Source organism: Emydura macquarii, unplaced genomic scaffold (assembly GCF_026122565.2).
Source record: "Emydura macquarii macquarii isolate MOO-44397 ecotype Brisbane River unplaced genomic scaffold, CSIRO-AGI_Emac_v2 contig_2205, whole genome shotgun sequence".
Lineage (NCBI taxonomy): Eukaryota > Metazoa > Chordata > Testudines > Chelidae > Emydura > Emydura macquarii.
In genome coordinates, this window is record NW_027132342.1 from 9,214,009 (window position 1) to 9,241,008 (window position 27,000).

The window sequence follows — 27,000 nt, forward strand, 5'->3', positions numbered from 1 at the left end:
CATCTGAAGTCAATTCCATGCACTGGCATAGGTGTTTGTCTATACAGATCTCGCTGCCTACAGGCCTGATCTCAAGCCCACTGAAGTAAACAGAAAGATTTCCGTTGACGTCAGTGCGTTTGGGATCAGGACAGGTATGTTTTCAAATATGAAGACGGGAAAGAGAAGATTAAGAACTTCCATCTAATTTTGAAAGTATTTAAGCTTATTTCCTATTTTTTGTATTACTTTATAAAATTTTGAAACAAACAAATCAATAACAAAGTGAAGATTATGAGAACCATTATGGATTTTTAGGCTCTGATTTTGAGAGGAAGAGTGCAAAAACGAACAACCCCCCTGATTAAATTATTGCAAAAGATTCCTTTCTGTAAAAAATGGATAATATTATGCAAACAATGTGCTCTGTAATAATAAATATTTGCATGGCATCAACCATGATGCTTCACTTCCTGCTAGGCCATTTTCCCATTGACAGTCACACTGGAAGTTTACTCACAATGAGTACTATTATTTTGCTATCAAAAAACCAAAACCAAAACCAAACAAAAACCAGGAATGAAAGCATATCATAGGTATTAAATTTTCCCCAAATATAATTTGTAAAAAATTACTTACTGATGTGAGTAGTCCCACTGAAATAATGGACTACTCACATACTTGACTACTTGATCCATAGTCATCTTTTGTGCTTCTCATTTTAAAAAGTTATTAAATTCGATTTATAAAAACAGAATTAAAATGACAAAACAATTACAATGGGATATTTCATGGACAAACATTTAAATAAAACAATCATAACTCCATCTTTCTGATCTCTTTGCATCTCTGATCTGCTATGATCATAATCTACTTTTGCACACTCCTCTCAACAACAGTTTTAATCTCCTAGCGCGCGCGCACACACACACACACACACACGCAGTAAAAAGAGTGCTTTAGAGACGTACTTACCAATGCATGTTCGGCCATCTGAGTGCAGGGCATACTTCTGATGACAACCACACACAGGACCAGTATCTGTGTCATCACAGGTGTGTTGGCAGCCTCCATTTCCATAGTTACAGGTTACTAGTTATGCCCAAAATGTATATGTATATATGAATACATAAATAAAATGACAATGAAACCAATTAGTTTTTAAGGGCCTTTTCTGAATACAGAAGATCAATTATAAAGCAAGACATTAGACAAAACAACATTTTTATTTGTAGGTATTTCCATTCTCCATTCTTTGCCTGATCCCATTTTTTCCTAACTAACCTCTCTCTCATCCATGTAATAAAAAAACCAGAATGTTGCACTTTTTTTATTCATTCTGTTTGGGTTGTTTTAGCATGAATGCCCAGCCAATTTCATCTCCTCCTAAAATTACATGCTTCATATCCATGATGTATATGGCATGAAGAAATGAGCAGTCTACTAATATATACATATTTTCCAGTCTATAGACGGCATTTTTTTTTCTTCTGCTGGGCTTCACTCCATAATTGGAGGAAGCAGTGATCCAGACCACAAGAGCAAAAATACATCAGTCTTGAAATCTATTATTTCAAAAACTCTAATCCTCCTAGAGTAGAAGAATGTTTAAAAATAAGACAGGAGATCCTTTTACTTTTAAAAAAAATCCTTTTTCTGGGACTACAGTATATTTGCTTCATTTAGGAAGAAACCCATTGAGATTTCACTATTACTTAAGTATATATTTTCTAAAATTACTTCTAACAACAAAGACATTTTTGGAGAAAAAAATTCTCAAAATGGGCAACATTTAGCAATTTTAAAGAATTACTAATAAAGCATATTTTTGTCACAGGAGGAAATTTCATTTTTAACCCATAGGATGCTGGTATTTCCCAAATACTAATCAGATTTACAATGGGCCTGATTCTCTTCCTGTTTTACACCATGTGTCACCACACACTTGTGCAAGTGCATGCAAAATGAAACAACTGTGATCTGAGAATTTTAAGCACACTTTCCTGTCATTATACACAGGTCCAAATGTCTATACCAGGGTGAAGAGGGAGGAGGATCAGGTCCTTTGTGAATGCGTATACTGAAATATTTTTTTAAAAAAAGGATTGGGAAATCAAATGTCTAATTATTTACTTATATGAATTATTTCGGCGGGTTTTGGCATTTCTAAATATTATGGCAGTTTAAATACTGAATCCTATTAATCAAAGAAAGCTCTTTGACACAGATATTTATTCCTAAACCATGCTAGACTGGCTCTAGAATCATTTCAATATCGCCAGGATTTCCCTTGATAGACAGACAATTTATAAAGTATCCAAGCCGATAAATTCCACAATTAGGTAAGGCCAAGATTTTTTTTTTTTAAAGGAACTTAAAGTGAGGCTCTCAAAGACATACTAAAACACCACTCATTTTCAAAATGTGGAGCATCCTACAGGTCTCATTCATCTCAATGATCTCACTTTAATATTTGCCTCTAAAAAATGGAATATCTTTGAATTTTCTGGTGTGTAATCACCTGCAAACAGGAAGAAAAGCTGACTACACTGTGTCTAATTAATAGAGGGCTAAAAGTGAGCCTAATCTGCATATTTTAGACCTAGATTTCAGACACATAACTGATCTCAACAGGACTGCAAAACTTTCAAAAATCAGGCAGATGTCTCAATACATGAAACCTAATTTCAGGCTATTTTTGAAATCTTGCCTACATTTTCTTGCCAGGAAACTCACAAATAGAGATCCTGATGCTCTTCACTTTTCCCATCTTTTCACCAGTAAAACTCCATTGACTTCAGTGGAGTCACTCCTTATATACAATGATGTAAGTGAGAAGAGAATCAAATCCAGAATGACAGAGATGCCTGGAACGGAATCTTCCAATATGCACAATAAAATGTGCAAAATAAAAACTCTGGGACTTGATTCTCATTCACTTACATTATTTTACACCAGTGCAACTCCCCCTTTAATGGAGTTACTTCTGACCTAGACTGGCATAAGGAGAACAGAATCTGTTTCCTGGTCCTTATGATGTTCCTTTTTCATCTGTGTATGAAGTAAATTTTGTAGACAAGGCTTTTGTAAATATTCATTTTGGAGGATCTCAGATAATGGGGGACATGTGTGTGGACTAGAGCCTACTAGAGTTCTGTTCTTTATCCTGTAGGACAGAAATTTTCTCTAGTGGATCCCTCTATGTTCTAGATTGGAGGATATGTACCTCTCATGTCCTACCTTCTCATGCCATGCCCCAGCATGGTTGCCACCCACCTCCTTTCCACCCAGTATCTGTCTTCTGTCCTTATTTACCTGTGTTCCCTTTTACTCATTTTTCTGCTTTGTAATTGATTTTGATGGTTCTCATTTGGTGGATATCACTCTCTGAGCCACACTGTGCTTGAAATAGTGACATCAACTGGTGGCTCCATAGGCCAGATCACATAGTCTCTTGCAATGTAGCTGAGAATTATGGGAACAGAAGAGACACACCTGGACCAGCAGGCTGCTGTCTGAGCTGGCTGGCTTGTAAATATGAGCTGTTCCTATGGCCAGCTGTGCTGGAACCTGCTACAGGATAGGGACAGTAAGTGGTAGCTTTCAAGAAGCCACCTGCTGCTTTTACCCAGAATCACAGGAGCATTTTGCATTGAAGGAAGCAGATACAGGGTAATGCAACTCCCTCCACCCTACCCTGCTCTCCTCCTCCACCCTGCTTGCCTCTTGGACTACTTGGGGTCTCTCTACGGTGACCATATGTCCCCTTTTGGCTGGGACAGATCCTTTTCAAGTGCCTATACACAAACACAAGAAGCCTGGGAAACAAGCAGGAGGAATTGGAAGTCCTGGCACAGACAAGAAACTATGATATGATTAGAATAACTGAGACTTGGTGGGATAACTCACACGACTAGAGCACTGTCATGGATGGGTATAAACTGTTCAGGAAGGACAGGCAGGGGCGAAAGAGTGGAGGAGTTGCACTGTATATAAGAGAGCTCTATGATTGCTCTGAGCTCCAGTATGAAACTGGAGATAAGCCAGTTGAGAGTCTCTGGGTTAAGCTTAGAAGCAAGAACAATAAGGGTGATGTAGTGGTGGGTGTCTGTTATAGACCACCAGACCAGGAGGATGAGGTAGATGAGGCTTTCTTCAGTCAACTAGGGAAAGTTTCCAGTTTGCAGAACCTGGTTCTCATGGGGGACTTCAATCACCCTGACATCTGCTGGAAGAGCAATACAGCAGAGCACAGACAATCCAGGACGTTTTTGGAGAGTGTTGCAGACAACTTCCTGGTGCTGGAGCAACCAACTAGGGGCCGCGCTTCTCTTGACCTGCTGCTCACAAACAGGGAAGATTTGGTAGGGGAAGTAGAAGTGGGTGGCAACCTAGGCATCAGTGACTATGAGATGGTAGAGTTCAGGATCCTGACAAAAGGAAGAAAGGAGAACAGGAGGATACGGACCATGGACTTCAGAAAAGCAGACTTTGACTCCCTGAGGGAGCTGATGGGCAGGATCCCCTGGGAGGCTAATATGAGGGAGAAAGGAATCCAAGAGAGCTGGCTGTATTTTAAAGAAACCTTATTGAGGGCACAGGAACAAACCATCCTGATGTGCAGAAAGAATAGCAAATATGGTAGGTGCCCAGCTTGGCTTAACAAAGAAGTCTTTGGTCAGCTTAAACACAAAAAAGAAGTTTACAAGAAGTGGAAGCTTGGTCAGATGACTAGGGAGGATTATAAAAATACTGCTTGAACATGCAGGAATGAAATCAGGAAGGCCAAAGCACAATTGGAGTTGCAGCTAGCAAGGGTTTCTACAGGTATGTTACCAACAAGAGGAAGATTAGGGAAAGTGTGGGCCCCTTACAGAATGGGGGAGGCAATTTAGTGACAGAGGATGTGGAGAAAGCTGAGGTATTCAATGCCTTTTTTGCCTGTCTTCACAAACAAGGTCAGCTCCCAGACTACTGCACTGGGCAGCACAGAATGGGGAGGAGGTGAACATCCCTCAGTGCTGAAGGAACAGATTCAGGACTATTTAGAAAGATTGGACATACACAAGTCCATGGGGCCAGATGCAATGCATGTGAGGGTGCTGAGGGAGTTGGCTGATGTGATTTCAGAGCCATTGGCTATTATCTTTGAAAGCTTGTGACAATTGGGGGAGGTCTCTTATGATTGGAAAAAGGCAAACATAGTGCCCATCTTCAAGAAAGGGAAGAAAGAGGATCCAGGGAACTACAGACCGGTCAGCCTCACCTCAATCCCTGGAAAATCATGGAGCAGGTACTCAAGGAACTCATTTTGAGGGACTTGGAAGAGAGGAAGGTGACCAGGAACAGTCAACATGGATTCACCAAGGGCAAGTCATGCCTGACCAACCTGACTGCCTTCTATGAAGAGGTGACTGGCTCTATGGATGTGGGGAAAGCAGTGGATGTGATATACCTTGACTTTAGCAAAGCTTTTGATACTGTCTCTCAGAGTATTCTTATCAGCAAGTTAAAGAAGTATGGGTTGGATGAATGGACTATAAAATGGATAGAGAACTGGCTAGAGCATAGGGCTCAACAAGTAGTGATCAATGGCTCCATGTCTAGCTGGCAACCGGTCACAAGCAGAGTTCCCCAGGGGTTGGTCCTGGGGCCGGTTTTGTTCAACATCTTCATTAATGATCTGGAGGATGGGGTAGATTACACCTTCAGCAAGTTTGCAGATGACACTAAGCTAGGGGGAGTGGTAGATACCCTGGAAGGTAGGGATAGGATACAGAGTGACCTAGACAAATTGGAGGATTGGGCCAAAAGAAATCTGATGAAGTTCAACAAGGACAAGTGCAGAGTCCTGCACTTAGAACAGAAGAATCCCATGCACAGCTACAGACTGGGGACCAACTACTAGGCAGCAGTTCTGCAGAAAAGGACCTGGGGGTTACAGTGGATAAGAAGCTGGATATGAGTCAGCAGTGTGCCCTAGTTGCGAAGAAGGTTAATAGCATATTGGGCTGCATTAGTAGGACCACTACCAGCAGATCGAGGGAAGTGATTATTCCCCTCTATTTGGCATTGGTGAGGCCGCATTTGGAGTATTGTGTCCAGTTTTGGGCCCCCCACTACAAAAAGGATGTGGACAAGTTGGAGAGAGTACAGCGGAGGGCAACAAAAATGATTAGGGGGCTGGAGCACATGACTTGTGAGGAGAGGCTGAGGGAATTAGGCTTGTTTAGTCCGCAAAAGAGAAGAATGAGGGGGGATTTGATAGCAACCTTTAAACTACCTGAAAGGGGGTTTCAGGGAGGATGGAGCTAGGCTGTACTCAATGGCATTAGATGACAGAACTAGGAGCAATGGTCTCAAGTTGCAGTGGGGGAGGTCTAGGTTGGATATTAGGAAAAAGTTTTCCATTAGGAGGGTGGTGAAGCACTGGAATGGGTTACCTAGGGAGGTGGTGGAATCTCCATTCTTAGAGGTTTTTAAGCTGCATCATGACAAAACCCTGGCTGGGATGATTTAGCTGAGGTTAGTCCTGGTTGAGCAGGGGGTTGGACTGGAAGACCTCCTGAGGGTCCTTTCCAACTCTAATCTTCTATGATTCTATTCTATGGTTTTTTAAGCCCTGTCCCAGCTGTCTCGACTTTTTTGTCAAAAGTGGGCATTTGTCCTGTTTGCTCTTGCCAACCAGATTAGATGGCAATAGGAAATGTAACAAATGCCTACTTTTGTTAAAAAAGCAGGGTGCAGAGGAACGTGTGTATGGGGCAAGCGACGATGCCATCCCCGTGCAGAGGAGCAGGCAGGGCTTGAGGGAGCAATGACACCAGCCCTGTGTGAAGGGGAGTGGAGGGGGGGCAGGGCTCGGTCAAGTGGCTCGAGCCAGCCCTGCATGGGGCGTTTGACCATTTTCCTTTGGGAAATATGGTCACTCTAGGCCTCTCTAGATCCACCCTATGCTGGGCAGCAATGCTGTAGGGAACTCATTTTATATCATCAGATTATAACTACTGTTTATGCCATATGTTCTAATACATTGCTAACAGTCAATAATTAGCCCGATTTTTTTAAGTAAGCACTTTAAAGTCCATCCAGTCCCACAGGGTCTTTTTTAAACAACATGACTGGAATACATGTGGTATACATGACTATTTGTCCGTGTGGAAAACCTCGCCCACTAGAGGGGTGAAAATATCTTAACATAGTTGCTCATATCACTGTAATGTAAGGGAACTTTTCTTATTACATGTTTCTAGGAAAAACTACTTTAGAATGATGCAGTTTAAAGTCATTCCTGTTCCCTGCTCCTCTGCACCATGAAGTTCGCTGTGAAATCATACAAATGGACACACAGGAAGTGGCACTAAGTGGCTGGCACAAAATCAAAGTTGGGATGGGATTTTCAAAAGTGCTCAGCATTGGCCTAATTGTGCTTCTACTTGAGTCAATAGGAGTTTTATCATTGTTTTCTGTGTGGGAGCAGAGTTAGGCCATCATTGAGTACTTTTGAAAATTCAATCCTAGTATTTTTTTTAAATAATAATTAATATTAAATCAACTCCAGGCAACAGAAGATCTAGCTCTGGAACAATGTACAGGGTTGTGGACACTGAGACAAACTCTACTGTCAGTTATACCAGTGTAAATCCATGGTAACATATTTGAAGTCAGTGTAGTTATTCCAGTGTAATTTAAAAGCTAAGAAGGACAGTCTAGACTCTAGAGGATAGACCACTTTGAAAGTCATTAAATCTATCCTGTGCCTCAATTTCTCATCTGTAAAATGGAAATAATACTTCTCAACTTCACAGGGTTATTGGGAAGATAAAAATCCATTAATGATTGCAAGGTGCTCAGATATTATGGTGATAATAGCATGGAGATATATAAGTACGTAGATGGAAGAATTTGGTCTAGTGATTTCACAGAGGGAATTTTGGATTGATGTTTTTAGTGTTTTTTCCTGTATCTGCAAAATAAGCCATGCTATAAAGTGAAGAGAATTTCTGATAACTTGTCATCCACCTATGTTAATCTTTAAAGGGGAAACTTGTCAAGGTTGGTCATCAGAAAAATTGACTTTCAGGACATTAAATCTCAAACTTGTTCACTATCTCTTTCTGAAAACTTTTAGCTGATGGTGGCTGAGGAACCAAAGGCTGCAATAGGAAATTATTTGATTTAGCAAATTAGCAGTATGCTCTAGTTTTAACTAGAGATGGGCCTGAACCAAAAAGTCCTGAATCTGAATGCTCAGATTTTGGAGGGGCTTGAAATCTGATTCAGATCCCAACTTTTAAGCTTTTCCCTATCTCTTTAGCAACTTTAACCAAAACTCCAAAGCTGGGCCACTATGAACTTGGGGGTGTGAAGTCCAGTTTTGCATATATATAAATTTAGTCCCATCTCTAGTTTTAACCCTCCAATCACAAAAGATTAGAGAATTTTCCTTTTTCATTGAATGGGCAAAATCCTGCTCCATTGAAGTCAATGGCAAAACACTGATTGTCTTCATGGGGTTTTTATAGGAAAGCATTATAGTGAGATGCATAAGAATTCCAAACCTGCTCTCTACAAAGAGATTTCTTGCAAACTTCACTATATGGCTACACAAAAGAATAAATTAGAGTTCAGAATGTATGAGACTAAAAATGCACAAAAACTAAATCAAAAGTTTTGACCTACCAACCTTGACAATGCCCTTTTAACAGACATAAATCACGGTAACATATTACATCAATACGATGGAACAAGTGTGTGGAAGCTAGTGGGTAATGTTTCTCACTAAAGGAAAAGATACATATATCTATATATATCTACATATATCTATCTATCTATCTATATATATATATCTATACACACACACATATACATATATATTTGTTAGAATGTATGGGCCAGATAGTCTTTATCTCCATAAAGCTGGTGTAAAACTAGAATAATCCTACTGAAGTCAACTTGATAGACATATGTGAATAACAAGGAACTCTAAGAGAGGTCAAGATATCTGGCTATATCTCATGAGACCTATGGCACTGTACTAAAACCAGATCTCCATGCATAGGGGTTTGCTGCCTCCATTAGAAATAAATAATGAGCCAAATCTTGCCCTGGCTTCTCAATCTATGAGGAACATACATTTTGTGTAATGCATTTTCTGCTACAGGGATCCCATCAGCAAAGAGCAGCATTTCACAGGGACGGCCAGGGCAAAGCATTGATAAGTGCTCTTTGCTGTTTCTCTGAGTAGGGACAATGTGCATATCTACCATGTGTCCACTAGCACTACCTGAAGATGGCAGCATATGGGCTAGTTAGCTCCCTAATTCACCAGCCATGCCTCCTTGTGAATCAGCACAAAATATAATCGAGCCCTTAGAGTTTAAAAAATGGTGATCTTAAATTTGTAATTATTAGAAGTCATGAGCAAAAACCTCAGTTGCATTGGGACAGGTTTATGCTACCTCTTTCCAAGTACAAAGCTATCCTAAAGCTGGCTTACCTGCCCATTGGGCTCCTCTAAATTGTGCTGGGGGCACCAGACCTATTCAGATTAGTTGAGGATCAGGAGGTGGCTGGAAAGCTAATGGTGACTTTTGCATCTCCATCTTGAGCTACATTAAGCAGTCCTCAGACACAGCTTAGTGTCTCAGCCAACATTTTAAATTAATATGAAGGGTGATGGCTGCCTCAGATAAGACATTTACAATCATTAAAGATGAGGAAGGATAGCTCATAAAATGAGTAACAGACAAAGGCCAGATTAAAATTCCTATTGTATTTGATGTTTAATTTAAATACGCATACACACACACGTATATATATTCCATAGGAAAAAGCTACATTAAAATAACATTATTAATGTTGCAAGTTCAAACACTAAGGCCTTGTCTACACTACAAAATTAAGTCGACCCAAGTTAGGTCGATGTACAGCCACTGCAGTAATTACTGTGGTGGTTCATGTCTACACTTTGCCTACTCTGTTGGTGGTGTGCATCCTCAGCAGGAATGCTTCCACCAACTTAATGTGTGGGGCACTGACAGCTGGAGCCCCTGCCCCGGGGCCTGAGCTCTGAGCCCGGGGGTGGGGGGACTCCAGCCATAAGCCCCACGCGGGGCTGACAGACAACAAGCAATGTAAGTAACGCAGTGTCTACACAGACAGTGTGTCTCCCTAACTAAGTGCTATGCCTCTCACAGAGGTGGAGTTAGGCTTAGTGCTTAGGTCTGTGATTAGGTAGGCAAAGTGGGCAATTTACATTACCAGGAGCAATGTTGTAGCATTGATACTTACAGAGTTAGGTCGCATAAGTTGCCTTACGTTGACCTAACTCTAAAGTGAGGACCAAGCCTTAGAATTCAGCTTGCTTCTGCAACCTTAATTCTGCCTGGTAACTGTATGCCCCACATAACCTTCATTTTATTCTCTTGTGTGGTCCTCTGCCCTGTCCTTGAAGGAGACAAGGAGCTTCAAGAAGAAACATGATAGTCTTATGGAGAAAATAGGATCTGATTCTATATAAAGATTGTACCATAACACACACACAAGGGGGTGTAGGAGGGGAAAGCAGAAACAAATTTATATGACCAACCCTAATTCTGGCATTTCCTAACTTTTTTCAGTGCTTGCTTTTGCAACCTTAATAACATTCTTTTATTGTTCAATACGTATGTATGATGCCTACCTAAGCCAGATCTGATTTTTACACAATTCTGGGCTCTCTCAAGCAACTGAGAATCAAACTGATAGCAACCTTAAAATGTATGTTACATGGATAGTTTAAAGAAGCTTAACACACCAAAGTGGCTTTAGAATTTAAGCCATTTTAAGGAGTTGAGACAGCTTAACCTCTTAAAGCACCTTAAGATCGTAAAGTGGCTTGTTACCCAGATTTGTATTTAGAACCTGACCAGATTTTGAACCTAGTATTTAGTATCCAACAATTTAAAAAATATTAGGATCATAACATCCCTATCTATGACCAAATGTGGTTAAAGTGTATGTTCTGGCCAAGGCACCATGTAATTTGCAATAAACTGGATCTACATTTTGTAGCATGGATCCTGGGTTTCTGTATCTGTTGGTGCAGCACATTGGTAATTCATGGTAGCTTCAGATAAACTAAAACCACTGAGTTTTATATTGAATTCAATGTGCAATTAATAAAGGTAGGAATACAGCCTGGCTTGTTTTATTAATATCTATATTAAATTTATTTTATTCTGCCCCTAAATTTTCAACATTCTGAAGATTTTTGTATTGACAGTACATAACTGCATCACAGCACTCTCAGAGGAAGCTGGAAGGTTTGGCACCTGGAAGGAGTGTGAAAATGTTTTGATTTGTAGGGTAAGCACATTAGGCAGGATGATTGAAAGTCCTCAGGCATTGGACTAAGTCTGCTGTCAGTGAAGTCATTATAGGTGGTGCAGGTAGAGATGTCTACATAGTTAGGGTGGCCCAATACTTTTCATTATAAGACTGATCCCAGAACCTCTTGGTGCCAACTGGCAGATGGCGCAGGGGGTGCATACAGTGTTATAGGGATCTCTGGGGTCAAATATATGCATAATAATTCATTGAAGGGTGGCATGTGATGTCTCTTCTGAGAGCCAGTAGCCTGCTGGTCATCATAATCATGGCAAAAGGTATGTACAGATAATTTTTAAGGAGTTACGTGTGTGTTCTGAAAATTATGTTCTTAAAGCACGTAACCAGGAGGTGACACTTCTCAGACAGATTGCTTTCAAGTAGCAGGTAACAGATGCTTAGCTCTCTGTCTGCTCGTGTATATTGGGCATTGTATGTCTCACAATGGATGCTTGTTTGCATACTGACCCAAAGGCTAATCAAGAGATTGCAAAATCTACAAGAAAGGTAATTTACGGGAAGAAATAACAGCAGGAAGAGATCTTGTTTACAAGTAAAGACAATGGCTTGTTGGAATATATCTGGAGGTGCAGAGGTACATCCTGGATCCTTCACAGAGGTGGCAAGTTAAAGACCAGTCTGAAGGGGGAAAGGGGCTAAATGGACTGTGCTCACTAGAGTACATTTCTCTCCACACCTTGGAAAAGAACCCAAGATTCCTGAATCTCAACATTCCTCTGATGTCAGCAAATATCTCTGAAACCCACTGGCAAAGTGTATGTCTGATGCCTTTCTGGTGGTTAGTTCTAATAGAAGATAACCACCTACTACTATCAGTTACTCCTTTAGCTCAAGTGGCAGAGGTCTCTGTGATGGATCTAAGTTTCAAGTCTTCTGATGACCAGTGCAGTGGCCAGTATGATTCCCCGGGATGGATTTTCTGTTCTTTCAGGCTGCTTTTTTTAAAAACCTAGGAAATTACATTTTAAAAAACCTATGCTGAAACTGTTCAGGTTGCAAAGTCAAACATTCAGAAGTTAGGAAATGCCAGATATAAGGTTGCTCATGCAACCTTAATTTGAGCTTCTTTTGTCTATGTATTATCATAAGTCTTTAATTACATTATCACACACTTTTTTTGCACAGGACCCCTGCTTCATTTTGTGCACAGGCGGGGTCAACTCAGGTGATGAATCAGGGTTGTGCAGCAAAGGTGGCTGTTTGTAGAACCCTTGCCTCATTTATTGCAGAAGCTGGGAAGTGTGTAATGAATGAGGCAGGGGACTGCAGAAAGAGAAAGGAAGGTCTCGTGACTAAGGAAGTTGAATGCCATGATGAAGAACTAGATTCTATCCTTTCCTCACCTACAAAGTTCCTATGTGATACTTGGCAAGTCACTGCCAAACTTGTCACAGATGGACACTATTTGTGTGTTCCTAATTTTCTGGGTGCCCAACTTGAGAACCTGAAGCTAAGCACTCACAGTTGCAAATTAAATCATTGGGAATTGTACTTGGAACATATTAAGTGCTACAAAATACCAAGTACTCTAAAATCAGGCCCTGCATGTCTCAATTTGGGCATGCAAAATTAGTGAACACTTTTGACATTACTCTCTGTGTCTCAGTTTCCCATCTGTAAAACAAGGATACAAAATCATTTTACCTCAGTGGGATGTTGTGAAGATAAGCTCATTAATGTTTGCGAAGCACTCAGATACCATAGTTTTAAATGCCATAGAAAAGCCCATCAAGGAATTAATAAATCTGTCTTCAGAGCAGGGTTTGAATAATGCACACTAAATAAATCCTAGGGCCAAACATTGAGCAGTGAGGATAAAACAAAATATTGAACAGCTGCTCACTCATTGAGCACCAACTGTCTTGTGCACTGAATGAGGCAGGGGTCCTGTGGAAAAAAGCCTCTATGATGTAATTAAAAACTGTATCATAATGCATACACACAAGAGTGTATGGACACAAGGGTGTAAAGTAAGGTGGCATGGACATTTCTAAAATTTTGAGTGCTTGACTTTGCAACCTTAACATTCCTTTAATGTAATTTGTGTGTGATATATATGATTTGACTAAAAGCAGATTTAGGCCAATATTGATTGCTTCCTAAAATGCCACCCAATATGCTTATCCAATCCCCCCAGTGTGGGGGAAATCATCCCTGGTTTTACTGCCTCTGTGCCATCCATTCCCAGTTAACCCTAATATAATGGGCAGGTCAGCAGCAGGAAAGGATATGGCTGGAGCCCAGCATGCTCTGGTAATCCCTGATCAGCATAACGGTCTGTAAGAAACTATTACAAGCCAGAATTCTTTAGAGCAACCCTGAGGCTGCTATAATCTATGATAACGCCAGAGCTAATGTAGGATGACCAAGATGCAAATATCTCTTTTGCAGCTCCCTGACTCAGCTGCACTCGGTGCTGGAAAAGGTGCAACTCAGGATTCAGCCAATGGATATTTCCATTCAAATGATTCACAATGATGAAACCGTTACAAATGTTAACATTTACATTCTTATTACATTTCAGAATTGGACCTTCACAGAGATAAATGAGCCAGTTCATTTCTCTCAGAGTTATTGTTTCAGGCTGTCTGACCACTCATGCAGATATCACTGCATTGGTTTGTGCTCAGTTCACATTTGGAAGGGCTAGAAGTAAAAATTATTTTTGTAGGATTCTGAACAAATTTCTGCAGCAAATGGGGGTGAGGATTCTGCAGCAAATTCTGTGGCTGTGGAAGACCCAGGGCCCCTGCTTAGGGATCTGTTAACAAAAATTCACTGTAACTCAAATTACATTTTGAACTTTGCAGGGCTCTGAATAAATTCAGGTCTTTTGTTCTTCTGAATTGTGATGTGCCTAGTAATAAGAAACTGGCAGGGGCCCCAATTCTCCTATCACCATCTTCTAGAGATGAAGGTTCAAGTATTCCACAAAGAACATACAGATATGTGCAAACAGGTAATACAAGCATGATTATTAAGTAAAGTTAATCTGCAACTTAAGTTCCAATTACCTCATGTTTCACTGTAATTAATGGCAGTCACCTAACAAAATGATCACTTTTAATACACACGTAGAATGGATATTCTACTAGAACACTAATTTTTTTGATGTGTGCTTTTATTTTTCCTTAAAATATTGATAAAATTGTGCATTAATCTGTAGCACTTCTTAGTGACATTCAAAGGTGATCCTTTCTTTTCCTTTCCATTCAGAAAAATATCATCACATTGAACCAGGGGAGGTCATGTGAAGAAAGAGTTTAAGGTGGGGCAAAGGTCATGGAAAAATATCATTCTTAAAGGGAAACCAGAAATGTAACAGCAATTCTTTCTCCCTCGGTCCCTTCCAAAACTTCTAGGTAGGTAGGCAAGTTAAGGTAGTAGGGCCTGATCTAAGGGACCCCGGAGTCAATAGAAAGACTTCTATTGACTTCAGTGGGCATGGATAAGGCTCTTACAGAAGTATCAATTATCTTACCCTGCATGGAAAATCTTATGCTCCCAATTGCAGTGGCTGACATGAACCATAAATTTCAGTGTGTTCCATCATCTAAAATATGGTATTCAAGAAAGTCACGTATGATATGGCTATGTGCCTTCCAGTAATGCCAAGGGCAGTAGCCCATGTGCAATGCAATCAATAGTACTGAAAACCTGCTTATCTTTTAAATATGAAAAGTAGGTGCACTTTATTTTATGGCTGTAATGCCTAGATGTCACTTCAAGAGACATGACTGTACTGTAAGACAGAATCGTATTGATATGAATTAATTTATAGTGGATGCTTTTGCTTTCTAAATATAGTTTGGATTAAGTGAATCTTCTCCAGCCCACCCCCTTCCCCTTCCCTCTCCCCTCAAAAACAAAACATCTTCTCCCACTTCCAATTTCCTCTGTTCAAGACGAGAAATGGCCCTGAACTGTAAGTTTCAGATTTGGATCTGAATTTCCCCAGTATTCATTAAGCGGTGTTCAGGTTGAAGGTTTGATATTAGACCCATCTCTTTTGATGATGTACTCTTAAAAACTTTTCACCCTCCTCCAAATAAGTACTTCTAAAAAAGAACACACTTTCAGATTCTGTCAAGACCATCCATCACCTCTGGCCAAAGCCTAGTTGCTTTCTTGATCTCTGGAAAATAATAGCAATGTGGAAAATAAGACATGATGGGGCATTTGATATTTAGTCTCCATCTACCTACATTTGCAGTCCTTCTGGTTTTTGGCAAGCTCAAAGCCAGGCCTACATTCACAGGCAACCCCACCTTTGGGCGTCTCCCGGCAGATATGTGCACACCCGTGATCTTTGTTCATACAGTTCATACCCTCTGTAAAGAAAGAGAGAGAGAGAGAAAAAGAGAGAAAGAGAGAGAGAAAACACAAGTACTGAAAAAAATCCCATTGCAGATTAACTCTAATCAATTTCACAGGTCCATTGTTCCATTGTCAGCATGATTTTTTATCTTCCATCTGGAGTGTGTTTCATTCGGCAACTGAATGCTATAGCAATAGGAGTTTAAAATCAACATATGAGCACCATAAATTACAAAACAAAGCATCCACTGGGATCCATTACACCTATACTTCAGACTTATACATCACATTAATGTGGTTATTTTTGTGACTATATAATTTAAAGTTTTTAGTGACAGATTGCATGAGCAGGTGAAGAAGCTGCATGGAATTTAAAAAGAGATTAGAACTATCAGAGCCCACTGGAAATTATATCCTTGTAGCCATATGTATTTAGAAAATTTAAAAGAATGTAGTGAGTAGTCAAACAATTAATCATTTTTGCCCTTTCCAAGTTTATAACATTAAAGGATCTAGTTTCCAAGAATCTTTCAAGTACTGTAGAAGCTCAAAGAAAAGAGAATAGAGTTTTGCACTAAAATAGGGAGGCTATGAAATTCATGCCACAGACTAAAATGTGTATGTGTTTATACCTATATTAATTCACGCACACCATAGAGGATTCAAATCTAGACATTTGAGAATTCTCTCAGCATGGGGAATTCCTAGTAGTATAGCTCCTTTGGGATGGAGGCAGGGTACCAGGAACCAGAGCCAGTGCAGAGGCATAAGAGCTCTGTGCTGTGCGACTAGGGTGACCAGATGTCCCAATTTTATGGGGACAGTCCTGATATTTGCAGCTTTTTCTTACATAGGCATCTATTACTCCCCACCCCCTGTCCCGATTTTCACACTTGCTATCTGGTCACCCTATGAGTGATCCTGTACTCCTTGTAGATTCCTGGGGCCAGACCCTAATTTCCATTACGAGATGGGGGCTGCAAACCCTGCTTCCCAATGGAAGAATGCAGAGGACATTCTGAAAGGTCAATCCCATGGAGTTTCCTGCCTCGTAGGTGGTTATCTGAACTGAATGACTGAACCCATTGCTTTTTTTGTTTTTTGGTTTTTTTTTTGTAAAAAGTTTTAAAATTAGAGGCCCAGTTTTTGATTATTGGTTTTTTTTTTTTTTTTTTTTTTAATCTGTTGATGTTTCTGGAATTCTCCATTACACAGAAGCTACTTTTCAACTGGTGAATCCACTAAGGATTCTATTTATGCATTTTATATTTAGTTTTAAACATGCATATTTCTCTTTGGTTTTTACTATAAATCTCCATTCATTCTCTTTCTTTGCCACAAATGTACTTATTCCCCAGCAAGCCCCACCATTACATTCTCTCTCTGTGTATGATATATAATCTCATGCCGATCATTCTACAGATGTTTAAGAGCCAGGGGTGGATTTATGTAACATATATGCTATAGAACAATATGTATTGACTTTCTTTTTATCATCCTAAGGGCCAAGAGTAGGATTTTCAAAAGCACTTAAATGATTTAGACTTTCAATGAGACTTGTGCTTCTAAGGGCTTATCTTCACTTCAAATTAGGGTGACCAGGTGTCCTGGTTTTACAGGAACAATCCCAATATTCAGGGTTTTTTCTTATATAGGCGCCTATCATCCCACAGCTCCTGTCCCGATTTTTCACACTTGCTATCTGGTCACCCTACTTCAAAGTTAATTCGAGTCCTATCCACACAAAAATATCCTTAACCTGAGTGTGATGGTGCTTTTAACTCAAGGTGACTAGTCTGTCAGCGGGCACAGGCTAACCCTCAAGTGAGCACTCATTGGTGTGGATGTAGGCTAGCACCACTCAAGTGCTACTAGTCCTCCAATGCCTTCCCATAATTCTCCCCACATGCCCAGAAAGGACAAACCAGTTCTCCCACAAGTCACTGGGAAAGAATCACAGAGCAGCTCAATTTATTGCAGCACAAAGAACCATGAGATGTACTCCCAGAAGTCCTAGCAACACACACCAGTGACAGCAGTGCCATTGTAGACATAATGGTAACTCAGTGCTATTTTTGCAGGGTAGCTGCTCTCATGCAAGCTAGGCTAACTCAAGAGGAGTAACTCCAGTGTAGATAACTCAAGTTAACTCTGAAGAGAAGATATGCCCTAAGTCACACTCCTTCTCCTCATCCTGCAAAATCAAAATCTTAAAGCTAAATGCACATGGAAACCAGCGTTACAGAGAAGAGAGAATACATGTCCTTTAAAGCCACAAATGTTATAACCTTTATGATTCTAAAAACTTGCCAAAGCACATAACTTTCACTGCAGTATGCATGTCACTGGAGAGTATAATGTATGCTGTACAGTGCTGTAGTTACACATATTTGCATGCAAACAGAAAATGAATAAAACATCGTAAAGGCATGGTTGTTTTTTTGGATGAGCAGATATAAAAAACCTGGGAACGGCCTTGCTGAAGTGTTTGAGGCAATTTATAATCTCTTTCTCCCACACTTCCCTGACAAAGGATTTCAGACACAATGTGTTTGACAAACTACATTCCTGCACACTACCCTCTGGTCAGAAAAGGATCTAGGAAAGATAACACATGCCTGATTGAGTCACTGTGCTAAGGAAATGAGGAGGAATTAGACAGATGAAAGTAGATATTTAGTGGCATAGAAGCACGTGATTTTCAGTATTTGTAAGTGATTTTCAGTATTTGCTTTAAGTTACTGAATATCCGCCACTGAAAAAAAAAATCACATTGGAAAAGCAGAGTTGTACATTGCTGGGAATGTAGAGGGAAATCTAAGATCAGGATTAATTGCAATTTGGGAACAAACAGAGTTAGGGGAGAATTTTACCCAAGTATTAATGTATTACAAGAGCAATCCAGGTATTCTATTCACTGCATACCAATGGTTTGTGATCCATTGGAGATATATGGAGCATTTGCTGGGTTTTTGCAGAGGTCACTGTTCACATAGTGCTGGCTCTTTTGGTTTACATAGCTAAATCATAAAGCTAAAAATAAACTAATATTAGGAGAGTATTTAGTATCAGTTAGTTGCCATTCAGATGTTGTGTGACTGCAAATAGCAGGGGAAATTGTCCGGTCAATTGATCCATGAGTAACTCGCTTTACTAAGATGTGGTCCAAGCTCTGGAAAAGGTTTGAACTAAAAATATATTAGGCATTTTCCAAATATTATGTTTCCATACAGAAAGCGGATGGTATGTGCCACCAATGGGAGATAAGTTGGTCCACGTGGCTCATATAATCTCTATTACATTGTGATGGACAACAAAGTTTGAGAACCCCACCACAGGAACCATATTTTTGTGTTGAATTTAACGTTTAGCAGCCACCTGACCTGCAGATTTAATTTATATTAAGGGCTAGAGTGGGAGAGGTTCTGGCTCACTGCTCAAGGACATGGAAGAAGCCTCCCAGACTTTGCAGAGCTCCTTATGGGCCTCACCTAGTATCAGTTCCTGTGCCCTTGGGAGCACAAGGATTGTTTGCTCCGGCTTCCCTCGACAACCAGGGAGCAGGATGCCAAAAAAAGGAGGAGGAGCAACAAGAAAAAGGTGAGGCCTTGATTCAAGTCACTCCCCTGCACTGGCCTGTATGTATCCTAATGGATGGAGCAGATTGCTCCTCTCCATGCACAAAAAGCACCACTGGGAAAGATTGTGTTCACCTGCTTGAGTCTTCTCCCAGGATGGGGCAGCTCTGCACCACCTCCTCCATCAAGCTGTAGAACAGCTGCCACAATCTAACCCTAGGACTTCAGTTTAAGAGACAGGAAGAAACAGGAACTTAGTCATTAAGGAGCAGCTCATAATCCCAATGAAGTCAAATGGGAGTTTGCCACTGAATTTAATAAGGCCAAGATTTTATCCTTAATCATCATAGGCCAAATTGAAGTCAGTGGAAGTGCACCAGCATAAATGAGATCATAGGACGGTCTGAGGTGTTGCTCCTTCTACAACTGAAAAATATATTGTAGAAACATGAGAGGAACAGAGATAGGAAACACCAAGTTAATCCTTCTAGTCCATTTCCCAGCCAGTGCAGGATTATACCCACAATAGTTTTTCTCCAGTGTTTTGTCCAGTCCAGTTTTAAATATCAAAAACAAGCAATGGAGCTTTCACTGCTTCCCAACATATTTGCAGGCTTTGTACTCTTTGCTTGCTTGTATGCAACTGCTCCATTCTGGTTTTGATCATGAAGAGCTGCTTCTTGCTGCTTTTGTTGATTTTTGCAGTGATTTGTGTGTACCAGCTTCCAGAATTTATGAGATCACAGGTCAACTGAAAGATCACAGTTCACAAGTCAAGTGAAAGACTAAATGCAGATGAAAGAGAATAGTCTGCACACCAAAAACCCTTCACTTTATTGTCCTAACACTAAAATGTCCCAGCACTGAAAGGTTCTAGACTTTTTTCTGTCACTTGTAAAATAAAACAATACTTTATTTTCATGTGACTGTGTTTTTATTAAATATAGCTGTTAAATAAATCTATCAGCTGTCTGCCTACAAAATTAATTACATAGTCACTATTTCCCATGTAAAAGAAAGAAACGCCTTTTAGTACAGTGTACAACATTAATAAGTAAAATCTACTTCATATATATATAAGATAAATTCAGAAAAGTAACCAGATATGATCACAACCAATGATGGCTTCTACAAATTTCAACAAGAATTTCAAGGCAAATCTGCTGCTGGCAATGAGAACAGTATCTCCCAATCAACATCTCTAATTCTAGAAAGTTCCAGTATTCAAGGGAAGTATGTATTTACAATTCCAAGAGAAAATATCAAGGTAATAAGAACACAGAAGTGGTCACCGCCAGATCCAGTACAACGTGCTCTTGGTGGAAAAATATTTTAATTTAATTTTAAATGTATCTGTTATTAGTATTTTAATCCTGACCCAAGACACCAGGGCTATTGCATTTCTGGATATTCCCTGACTTTCAGTCATGTCACTTTGTTTCTATAGGAGTGGTGGACATTTGAGATGAGCTAGAACCTAAATAGCGACTACCATATTCATTTTTGTCTTCAAGATAGGACAGATTTGTATTTGGGTCTAGAAGTGAGAGGCTAGTGTGTTAATCCACATTGCCATGGAGGGTATGTCTACACAATAATTAAACATTCGTGGCTGGCCTGGGTCAGCTGACTCAGGCTCACAGGGCTTGGGCTGTGGGGCTGTAAAATTGCAGTGAAGATGTTCGGGCTCAGGCTGCAGCCTGAGCTCTGGAACCCAGTGAAGAGGGAGGGTCTCAAAACCCAGGCTTCAGCCCAACCTATAGCAATTGATTAACCATGTATTAAAATATCATTTAATAATTCATTACCCATTTGAAGCTATTTATAAATGTATCCTTAATATGAAGTATAACCAAAAATGTCATGGCATTAATGCTGGGTGACGTTTTATTTATTTATACTTTTGCTACTTGTTCCCCAGTTATCCCATTTGATATTGGTAATTACCTCAGTCTGGGCAAGGGATCAGTGAGTGACTGGCTTTGAAATTGTTACTAATGATAATTAGGACTTCCAATTTTAGGTATAGAAGATTGATGATTTATTGAGAAGAGGTTTTCTGAAAAAAAAGTTACCCAGTTTCTGGCTTTCTGGTTAGGCTCAAGTATTCTGTATCTGTTTAATAGCTGATACTTCGTGGCCCATGATAGGAACTAGAGGCCAGATCCACACTGGGACTTAGACACCTGAAGCCAAGTTTTAGGCACCACTGCAATCCACAAAATCCCTGCTTGGCTGACGCCCAACTGTAGGTGCCCATACTCATTCCACTCCCAAATTTTTGCTGTCAAATTCCCCGAGTTGCCTAGCTTTCTGCGTCTGGGCATGCACACTGTCGCCTCAGGCCAGGGTCCCTCTCCTATCTCTTGCTTAAGCCCCAGCCTTCACATCAGCTGAAGATAAGCGCTTCTCTGTCTATCTTGGCTGTGAGGCCTGATCTGGAAGGTGTGCTCAGAGCATGCCCAACTCTACACAAAATGGCCAAGTGGGCTAGGGTGGGGAGCCTCCCTTATCACCTTTAGTCCAGTAGTTAGAGCACTCACCCGGGATGTGGGAGAAGCCAGTTCAACTTCCCCCTTTGCCTGATGAGGAGAAGGGATTAGAACAGAGATCTTCCACTGCTCAAGTGAATGCCACTGGACTCTGGGATACTCTTAATCTCTCCGGTTGAAGCTGTTCCACTTTAATTAAATAGCAATTGAGCCAGAGACAGACTGAGAACCATGCTATAATCCAGTGGCTAGGGCACTCACCTGAGAGGTGGGAAACTCCCCTATTCAAATCCTTTTTCCATATCAGGCAGCAAGGGAAATTGAACTGGGGTCTCCCATATCCTGGATGAGTACCCTAATCACTTGGCTAAGGGAGGGAGCCTCCTCCATTTTATGTGCGTAGGCAAGCGCCTAAGCCATTCTCACAAGAAACAGGTTAGGTGCCTAAGCTGCCTGATTCTAGGAGAGGGGGCCCTGGCTGTGGATTGCTAGCAGAGACAGGAGTCTCCCTGGAGCCTGGATTGAGATACCAAATTTTGTGGGGGGCGCCGGGGGAAGGGGAGGCGGAGGAGGGGTGAGCTTTAGGACACACACCTCTTGTCAGCATCTCAGATTGGCTAGTTTAGGCAGTGAGCTGCCTAGTGTGCTCTCTTTTGTGGATCCCATTCTCAGGCGCTTGTCTCTTCCCATTCATTGTATAGGTAGCCTTAGCATCCAACTCTGGCTTTGTGGATCCCAGTAATTTTCAAGGAACCTAAAAATTAGGTGTCCATTTCTGTATCCAGACCTAGATTTTTCTCACCCCTATTATGTCATATTAAGTGTTTACTCTTATAATCCTAAATATTAGATGATGTCCAAAACAAAAATGTTTCCTAAAATGCTTGTCATTCCTGGTAGATTTTCCAGTGAGGAATACCAGAAAGGGGGTGGGAGGAGCAGAATAAATACAACACTATATATCATGAACATTATGAAAGAATTCAGTAAAGTTCCTGGGACTCCTGGAGGGAGGGGGAAACAAAAATAAATACCAATCAAACCCGAACCATTGACACTAGTGAGAGTGCATAACAAGCTTTCCTAATGCATAGTTTGAAAAATAGGCTCCTACATTATGCATGGAAAATATGCCCATGTGAGCGTAACCAAGTAGAACAAGTAGCTGAATATACAAAATCCACAGCTGCAGGTCTAACATGGTTAACGGGCTATACATCTGTTTACCCATGTTGTGAATTTAATTGCTTTTTGGGGGCATCCAACTTACCATTCGCACCTCCATGCGCCTGTTTGACGTGCTCAGCTCAAGCACCTATATTTGAAAATTTGTCCTTAATATTTTCAACGTGAAAATGATGCCCTGAAACAAAACCCAAACACCAACCAAACAACAAAATGTTAGAATAACCTATGATGAAATCCTGTCCCTATTGAAGTCAATGGCAAAACTCCCATTCATTTCAATGGGGCCTGGATTTCATCCCTAATCTTTATGCCATGCAATTTGTTCAGCTCTCCTGGACACCTCTTTTCCATTTAGAAGGGCTTGATTCTGATTGGTGGAAAGCATCTGCAAATCCCATTGTGATCAATGGGCGCCTTGGGTGCCCTCGTCACAAACCAGGATCAGGCCCTGTGTGAGGAAACAAAGGATCACATGGTTTGCTTGCTTGGCAGAAAAGAACAAGGGAGGAAGCTAGTTGATTAGGTAGGGCCAGTTGACTTTCATCTGATGATCATGACATGATGGGCAATACATCAGGAATAATACAGCCATTTATGAACAGATCAATAGAACTAAATGAGAAATCTTGTGCCAGGTATGCTAAGAACTATTTAACTATTTCATGCTGTGATGTTTTCTTGTATTGTTAGTCAAATTAATGTGTTCTTTTTTCCTTCAGGATTCTCTGAGGAAGTTGACTGGTTCCATCGAAAGTTTTTTAAAAAAAATCTTATTGGTTTAGTCAATATATCTACTCAAATGGAAGATTTAAAAAAATTACAGAGCAAAACGGACTTTAGGAAATACAATCCATCAGTACAAAGCAGGCTGGCTGTATAAATCCTGGACATCATACAGGAAAAAAAAAACAACTGCTCATATGTTACAAAACAAACAAGTACAAGTTTGTTTAGCAATTACATGTTTAGAAATAAAACATGCTTAGGGTCATCTTCTTCAGCAGACAAGATTGTGGTCTTATGCTTGACAGGACTCTCCTGCTCTGAGTGGCAGCCAGAAAAACCGCATCTGTCATCAAGCCCTGAAGAGAGGTTTTGTCTCAAGATTTAAAAATAGGCATGTGTCAAAAAATACAACTTCATCTTGTCAACACAACAGGCAAAGATTTGCAATTCTGCAAAGGTACTGTAGCTTGCGGGGAGGGGAAGATAAAATGCAATTTTAATGATCTGAGAATTATAAGAGTGACTGAGCAAAGCCGAGTTCGCAGAAAACAGAGGGAGGGAAAGGAAACCGGTTCATAACCTCCCACATAGCTGAAGGTGACCTTCTTGGGGATCAAGTGACAGGCTAGCAATTTCTGGCTGCACAGGTTCCAATTCAACTCAGGTTAGTAGGGACTAAATGTTATCACCAGATGATGGCTGTGTGGCAATCTCAGACCAGTTCTCATTCAGCAATACTGCTAAGAGTTGGTGCCAAATTAACACCCTTGTCCATAGTCTTAGTAAAGAGAGCAAGTACTGAATTACCCTCTCACACACAGATGTAGTCCATCCAGAGGCAAATTTAGCAAGGTAGCACAGGGAAGCTAGAACTGCTGCTGCCATCACTGTACCTATTCTGTGAATAAACAGCTGAGTCTCTCGGCCTGCCTATTTGGCACCTTCCAGGATCGCGAGGCTCACATCAAGAGACTTAAAAGAAAATATGAAGATAAACCCCAAAACTACTGGCTGTCTTACTCTAATCTTGTTTAATCTTTAGATTGCAACTTGGTGACTGCTCCTTAGATATGATAGCAAGGAGAGAGAAGTGTTTATATGCATGGGGGGATTCATTACTATGTTACTTCACACAAAGCAGGGCCAGAAAGAGAAGAGGCCCTGAATGAAAGAGAAGAAGGGCTGTGTGGGAGGTTTGGATTGGGAGTCCAGTTTCTGTGTTTGAAAATTCCCCACCTCACTCCTTCCTGGTGTGCTGGAGAAGCTGAAGCACCAATGCCTTGGCTAATGGTGATGTGGTTCCCCACAGTCCTGCTGCATTGGCTTCTCAGTACACAGAGCCGCAGCACTGTCGGGAGCCATTAAAACCCCAGTTGCTGGGTGATGCACAGTATTTACAGCAAGGCCCAACATGCCTCAGGATGGGCGCCAAAACAGAGACACCCAGAATCAGTGGTGAATTTTGAAAATGTTGTCCTTTGGATCAAATATCTCGGGCACCTTTGCATCTAGAAATAGGAGTATATCTTACTAGGGAGCTAGAAACCCTGCTGCTCACTCTTTTTCAAAGGTCGTCTGTACTCATTTCTTATCCTGTGTGAAATATCAGACATGGGGGGGTTGGAAAATAGGGGTTTTCCCCTCCACTGTGGAAATTTTCAACATTCCATCAAAAAATCATCCCCATCACCCTCCCAAATTGAATAATGTTGTTTTCCAATGAAAAATTGAATTATTTTTTAAGGGAAAGCAGACTCTGGCCATAAACATTTTCATTTAGTTGTGACTCCAATTTTCTGTTAAACAAAAAAAAAGTTTGAAAGGAGAAATTTCAACCACCTCTAATCAAATTTTAAATCATGACAATCTAATTTATTTGACAAAAGGGGTGGGAGGATTTTTTTTTAAAAGAGATTTCTATGTTATAATTTCTCTCGCCCTCTGAGGCCCGTACAGCTGAAACTAAGGCAGTCTTGCTTTGCAGGCAGAGAGATGTAAAAAATAATTTCAATAAAATATTTTAAACCTCAAACATTTCTGGAATAGTTTTTCTGTAAAATAGGTTACACACCCAAGATACATGATACTGTGGTGTGGTATAAATGTTTTAAGAGCACTTGCTTGGGGTGACCTCCATAACTTATCCCAAATTCATGCCAGTAAAACTTTTATGCCACCAGCCAACGTCATATAAAAATATATAGTGTATATGTGCATAATCAGCACCTTTGAAAACAAGGCTACTTATTAAGGAACTTTACTCCCAGTCTTGCTTATTTGAGTAAGCTGTGAGGAAAATATTTTTTGTAATACAACAGGTTAAAGCAGATTTCTTATTTTAGTTTTTATTTAGCTTTAACTGACACCAATTATCACAAATGGAGACACAAGGGAAAGCTGTGGATTGTGTGTGCATTTTTTTGGTGCAAATTATTCATGGAAGAACTATCTTAGCAGCATCTATGTTGCACTGAGAATATTCTCATATGCATGTCTACTTCGAGACAAGAAAACATCTCCTATGGCGTTGACTTGTAATTATTCCCTACTAACCCATTACATGACCCAAGTGAAACAAACAGTCTCCTATAAGAGTACAAATCTATTCCTCAAAAAACTGACTTTAATTATGTTGTTTCCATGAGATTATTGAATAATGAACAAATACCAAAAGACATTGTTCAGTACTTTGTGTTGATGGCTGGTAAAAGTTTAATAGATGCCATAGATTTTTTTCCAAGTTTCCTTTTACATAAACAGCATGAAAATACATGTCACAAGACACATCCTAAGACTAAATTATATAGAATGTGGATAAGTAACTTACAAAAGTGGTGTTGCTTTAAAAAACACCAAGGCTATCCATTGTCCTATGGATAATATAGAACAGAGGCCAGATCAAACACGCTTTTAACCCACCTGTTCTCCCCAAACTCCGGGGCTGAAATGGGACCAGATCTAAGCTTAAACCAGCCTTTGGTCTTGTTTTTTTGCAAAACAAGCCGCCGACTGCTCAGTTGAAGAAAACTAGCCATGGTTTTGCTTAACTTATAAACCCATGTAGGGGCAACTGCTATCTGACTGGTGATGGGTAGTGTGGGGACAATTCAGTGGCAAGAAAAGAAGGTAGTTGTCCCTTTTACCAAACTTTTTCTTTCACTAGCTTATCTGTCTCAACCAAAACAAGTGTCACTTTAGCTTTGGTAGCTGAGATGCTTTATAGACTTGTGCAGGGGCATTTTAGCAACTAGTCAGATGTCCAAGCTACTGCCAATTACTGGGATGGACTATCAATTATTCTGCTTGCTGTTTTTAGCCATTTTCAGGTC

At 40.4% G+C, this 27,000-nt stretch overlaps 1 protein-coding gene across 4 annotated transcripts in view; it reads right to left on the bottom strand.

The window, feature by feature from the left end:
• The window catches only part of SCUBE1 (signal peptide, CUB domain and EGF like domain containing 1), a 295,960-nt gene that overhangs the window by 131,058 nt on the left and 137,902 nt on the right, over positions 1-27,000 (bottom strand). For 3 of the 4 annotated variants that reach the window (XM_067559336.1, XM_067559335.1, XM_067559338.1), the window contains exons 5-6: positions 15,576-15,701; positions 955-1,071 (exon numbers count right to left, since the gene is read on the bottom strand). In XM_067559336.1, the coding sequence (XP_067415437.1) occupies positions 955-1,071; positions 15,576-15,701 (243 nt within the window). The remainder of the gene's footprint in view (positions 1-954; positions 1,072-15,575; positions 15,702-27,000) is intronic. The other variant, XM_067559337.1, reaches the window with a different exon arrangement.